Source organism: Anopheles ziemanni, chromosome 2, assembly GCF_943734765.1.
Source record: "Anopheles ziemanni chromosome 2, idAnoZiCoDA_A2_x.2, whole genome shotgun sequence".
Lineage (NCBI taxonomy): Eukaryota > Metazoa > Arthropoda > Insecta > Diptera > Culicidae > Anopheles > Anopheles ziemanni.
In genome coordinates, this window is record NC_080705.1 from 86,421,173 (window position 1) to 86,427,005 (window position 5,833).

The following is a 5,833-nucleotide window of genomic DNA, read 5'->3' on the forward strand; positions in this document are numbered from 1 at the left end:
CTTGGCTGTCAATAGTGTTGTGGTTTGCAGGAATGATGGAAATTATCTAGTGGCTCGCGTAAAAATACTTCTCTTTTAATCTTCTTTTGGTTTGCTTGGACCATGGCCATATAGGCTGTGATATGCGTAAGATGTGAGAAACAACATTGCTCTAAATCGTAGAATCGGAGGAAGGACCCAATGTGTACAATGAGTTGATCTTGAAGAATGATATGAACTTCATCCATTTGTACGTCCCCAGTAAAAATCGTTTACTAAGTTTATCGAGGATTTAGCCCGGCTACAGGCACACCGGTACTCAAAGATAGTGTTCAATAGATTTCGAGTTCTCTTAACGCCTGCTCTCGTGGAACTGTGAATCTGTCCCTCCGCTAACTTTAATAATCTGGTTAAAGCCTTCTTTGATTGAAAATAGCAGCGCAACAAACCATTCCAACTTGTTTGTCAAATTTTTCTTTCATTTTTTTATCGTCAACCGGTAAAAATGTTCTGCTTGTCGCAACCTGTCTAGTGTTTAGTAATCTTGCTTCAAACCATCCGTCCGATTCATCAAACCGCCAGTGCATTCTAACCACTAGGCACACACTTTCCCTGACAGTTCCTGATTTAAAGTACGCAGCCAGCGCATGAGAAACGTCAGTCCAAGTTGAAGTTACGTAAAATTTGCTAGGCCTCAAAGAGATCGGTAAGTTTTTCTATTAAAAAAACCAATAATTATTCCCACTGTTAACCGTAAAAGAAGTATTATTTAATAGAAAAATCTTTTCTATACCTTACAAACATACGTGTTGATGTTTTCAACACAGAATGAGTGATTTCCGCTGAGAATCGCAAGTGCAAAATCGTTTGTTTTGGTTTTACGAAATGCGTTTGATAAACGAAAAGTATCAAAATAATGTGAAAATTTATCGATTTTCTAGAGAGTTTAAGTTCGCCATCAATCAACTCTAATCATTTTATTTCCCTTTATCGCGTTTCAGTCGAAATGAGCTTAAAGGCCAACTATTACGATCAGCCGGAGGGCGAGGATCTCTTCGGCAAGATGCTTGCCACCAACAAGTACGCTCTGGCCGGCGGTCTCGGCTGGTCGACGGTTGAGGTGATGATGGTTTCGAAGCCCAAGGGCTACCTGCCGACCATTGCCCGGTACGTGTACTTTACCGGCCCGTTCGTCGGCATGGCCTCGGCGTTCACGGTCGGTGCGTACGCCGCCAACAAGCTGCGTGGCCGGGACGATGGCTGGAACTATGTGGCCGGAGCGTTCGCGGCCGGTGGTGTTTACGGTGCCTGGAAACGGACCGTGGTCGGTGGGCTGGTCGCTGGATTGATCTTCGGCGTTGCCGGTGCGCTCAAAAAACAGTCCATCGACGAGGGCTGGGAGTTCTTCCCGGATGTGAAGCATCACGCCGTCAGCTCGATAAATCCGAACCGCTACGATTTTACCCTCACGCAGGAACGCGAACGTGGATGGACGACCGGCAAATAGGGGGGGCAGTTGATGAGAGTGCGGTGATATGAAGGAACGCAAAATCGACCCTTTTCCGGTTATGTTGTAAAGCATGTTAGGCAATAAATACTGTGGATACTACAGCGTGTACAAGGAGTCGTGTGTATGTATGGTGTGGTTCGATTGGGTATTACGTTTGTGTAATCGATAATTCTGAATATTCTTCCATCGGTTTTTTGCTCAATAGAAATCAAATACCGAGGTATTGTAATAGTAAAAAAACATATTCAACTGCAACTATGTAATTGCACAAAAATGCAAGTACCCTGCTCGATATCATAAATTGCCATAGTTTCACGAGAAAGTAAATTTGTTTTCCCCCCGGGAATTGAAAATCCCTTCCACCTTCTTCCGGTACGCACAGGTGGGTCGCATCTGGAACTGAAACCCCCCTCAAAGCAACATGAAAGCATTGAGCCCGAACGGTCGATTACGCCCCGAAATGTGGCAGGTTCCATCGATCCAGCGTGGCTAGTGTGCATCGACGTGGAACATTTTGTCGTGACCCTTCCGTGCGACCGCGTCGATGATTAAAAGCAACGCTTCCTGGTTCCCCTCGGGTTTAAATAGCTACCTCTAAAGGATGCTCACCCGATGCAGGAAGTAGGAAATGGTTGTCCGTGGCATGGTTTTATCGTTTTTTTCCAACGCGTAAAACTTATCACAAATTACCCTCCCTCACGTGGGGTTAATGGACACGTTTGCCCATCGTTCGGCTGTTGTTTAAAGCCCGTCCTCGGTTAATTAATCGTGACGTTCGCCGTTACACCATTTTCAAATCGTCGGTGAAAGGGTCACGCCTGTGATCGGTACAAACAAAAAACGCTCGATTGTTGTGTGAACTAATTGGTGATTAAATTGTCACCTAGAGCGAATGGAAATTTCAAACACTAATTCTCGCACTTCATCGCACTCCTCCCCCGCACCGGTGGATGGATTTGAAAATGATTTCCCAACGTTCCCGCAAGAGTTCACATTGTTGTGGACCCACTTTTGCTTTTTAGTAGCGATCTTCGTTTAAAAAAAAAATCTCTTCGCGTTCTTGACTCTCTTACGCTTCGGCGTACCTGATGACGAAGAGTCAACCGAAGAAGGTAGGAAGCGCAAAGATTCAAGCCGGAAGTTGTTCACATTCTGTTTCCTTCATTCGCGAAACTAAAAAAGATAAAAATGAAACACGGTGTGCTTCCTGCGTGCATCAGACCGGTCGTGTCTCACCACCCGCGTCGTGCTACGGCATACATTGGCTGGATTCCACGTTTAATCACATGCGGTCGCCGGGGGACGTTTTTGTTAGCCGACCCAGGCCGATGAAGAAGTTTGGCCAACGTTTTATGCTCTTAGTTGCATGCAGTTGGTAGCATAATTCGTCCACCTGGAATCACCAACCGGTGTGGGTGTGTGATGGTCCAATAAAATTTGCTTTTCCATTTCGAAAAGGGTCTACCACCCTTCGCTGGAAGGGCTAAAGAACCATCAACAAATTGCGCACCCCCCCTCACCAGGAACGAGGTCAACGTGCGACGATGTGCATGTCTAGCGTGGCATAGAGCGAATGTATGTTGTTTGAAAAAGCTATCTTGGCCTGCTTTGTTCAATAAGCACCTGGGCAGTGGCTGCGTGAAGCGGCTCGATTTATCTACAACTCACCTTTGCTTTACCTACAAGTAGCTCTTTGCAGCGGACATTAGACATCCCGCGAGGCTCCGGGGGTTCTGGGTTGAACCATATCTTATCGGTAGACTGCAGCTATTGCCTCCAGGGCGGCGGGCAAACTCAAAAACCCCCCACGAAAGTGAAGAAGAATTGAATTCCCTACTGTTGGTTATTCTTTTGAACTGCTTTCATTGGTTATGAGAGATCGTGGGTACGAAAAGGTTTGTAAATCGAGGATAAATCTTCGATTTTAATTTACCCGTGTGAACCTATATCATTGCAGTGAAAATGAAAAATCTAAAAAAAAATATAATCACATTTCTAAAGCTGGTGTCTGTGCTCGGACGCGGTAGATTTTGACTGTCTGCGTTTTGATAGATAGAAGTCGGTCATCCGATTTTATCGTACGATAAAATCAAAATCGTTTGATTTTATCGGATAGTTGTATCTGATGTTATCTTTGGACAAAGTTGGATTTAAAAAACCCGTGATTGAGGCATTCACCTAGGAAAAATAAGAAATTCATTTAACTTTCTAAGCATTTCAAAAATGACAGAAACACTTGCGAATCAAATGTCCGATAAAATATCGTGAAACTCCAATGGAGTACATTCCCAAATAACTTCTAAACACGCAAGAGAATATTGTCTTATGTAAAATGTGTTCTTCAAAAGTAACAAAGAACATGTATTAATATGATTCAAGCATTACAAAAACCTTTTGAGTAAACGAAGCACAATTCGATACAGTAATAAACGGATGGAAATTGTACGTTCATCGGAACAAGCACAAAGTGTCGATCGAAAGCACGCGATAAATGGCCATTTAGAAGTACAAAACTCTCGTAGGTTGGCGTAGCGCCTAAATACACTAAAAGCCTAGGGGCGCTTCAGTGGTGGACTCTCGTTCTCGCGGTGGCTTGGGACGGTTTGGTTAGGCTTTCTCGAGGGCAATAGGGAGGAACTGAACAGTTGTGGTCCACAATGCCATGCTTCAGATGAGGCAACACTGGACCCCGGTATGCGTTGTTACTGCACACCCGTTACCGGGCAGTAGAGGTAGATGGACAAAGGAAAAAATGGTTGCCATCGAAAACAGTCTCCCACCACCACGTGGCCACGGCGCGGTGTCTAGCGGTCTTGTCTGTGTTTGGATGCCAAGCCCGTAAGCCAGCGAACTGTACCGGTTTTTGGTCGTTCCTTTTAACTCCGGTTAGGTTCGCCTGTTTGCCCCCGAACTGGATCATGACCATCATGGCCGCACAGGATCGGAAGAGAAAACGGATAGAGTGGAGGGGGGAGCGGATGACACAGTCAAAACAGAGTGAAGCCCTGGACAATGAAACAGCGGAAAACGGACGACAACACAAATCTTCATCCGATGTTTCATCGCGTCCATTTGGTGGGCGATAATTTACCGGTTTTGGAGGGCACATTTTAACATACTAAAGAACTCAGTCACGGCCTATGGGCACGCGTTTTGCGTACCGGTTTTGGCTTTTTCAAATATGCAATCCGTTTACCGGGGAGGAAGGCGATCGTATCGAACGGTCGGGTCAGTCGATCTCTGCGCCACGGTGCGAGTTGTGGCTCCACGAACGGCCACCACGACAGGGCACGGAAGTCAAAATGGAAGCCGAAACTCGTTAGACGACACATTTTTTTAAGGTTAGGTGTGGCATCCGATGCAACTCCCTCGGGGGTTGGTTGTTGGTTTCCGATTGTTTCTATTGTGTCACGGGGAGAAATGTCACCACCCGCACCTTCGCCGCGGTAGAGGGCTTGTCCACATGCGGAGCATCTAATTTTCTGTGCACGATACACAAATATTGGGTTGTTTAATTTCCCTCGGAACAGGCTCCAACAAACCAGCCCGTGTTTTATTACACCGCGGGGTTGGAAACGAATTGGAGCTTCGCTGAAATCGTTGCGGATCGTTGGTTATTTGCAGCATGGTACTGCTTTTTGTGTGTGTCTCCGCTCGGTAGGAGAGCAAACCCGCTCGCTCGCTGCCACGGATGGATGGATGGGAAAATACCAGACTGCACTGTTTCCCAGTGAAGCCCCCCAAAAAGTCCGACCATTTCACCTTTCGGGCAAGGTTTTTCGCAAAAACAAAAAAACAACAGCGGCACGTTGGTACACAATCTATACATGTTATCAAATAAATTAGACTCATTTCGCTAAGTTAAAACCGGAATGGTTCCATTTAATGTAAAGGGAGTTTTTACCGGATTACGGAAGCTTCTTCTACGGGCTGTGAAAATGTGAAAAACGGTGAGAAGTAGATAAAGATCGTGATTTTTAAAACAAGTATGGTTCATTAACCTGGAACAGAGCTTCTCAAACTATGTCCCAGTAAGATTTCAAGGGCAACTTTTCCGACCAGTGATTCAGTAATACTTTTGAATCTTATGGAAACCCATTGGACAAAATACATTTTCAACTTATTTATATTCTCTGAATATTCTCAACACTTCTAGTTGAACACGGCTTTCCGACAGTCAGAATCGTCGATTCCTTAACAATTTCATAAGGACCACACAAAAAGGTTTGACAAGATAAATTCCACATTATCAAAATAATGTTATGAATGATCGTTAGACTTACTGAAAAAGTTTTCGGCTTTTCTCATGTGAAATCTCGGCTAGAAAACGCCCCAGTCCTCATT

The 5,833-nt window shown here is 45.0% G+C and overlaps 1 protein-coding gene across 1 annotated transcript; it reads left to right on the forward strand.

Moving 5' to 3' along the window:
• The first annotated feature begins 985 nt into the window (after window positions 1-985).
• Window positions 986-1,594, forward strand: LOC131281194 (NADH dehydrogenase [ubiquinone] 1 alpha subcomplex subunit 11). Its single transcript, XM_058310454.1, has one exon. The coding sequence runs from the start codon at window positions 986-988 to the stop codon at window positions 1,484-1,486; it is 501 nt and encodes a 166-aa protein (XP_058166437.1). The 3' UTR covers window positions 1,487-1,594.
• Window positions 1,595-5,833: the final 4,239 nt, after the last annotated feature.

Excerpts from the sequence above, each read along its gene's own strand:
- LOC131281194 (XM_058310454.1), top strand. The coding sequence starts at position 986 with ATGAGCTTAAAGGCCAACTATTACGATCAGCCGGAGGGCGAGGATCTC.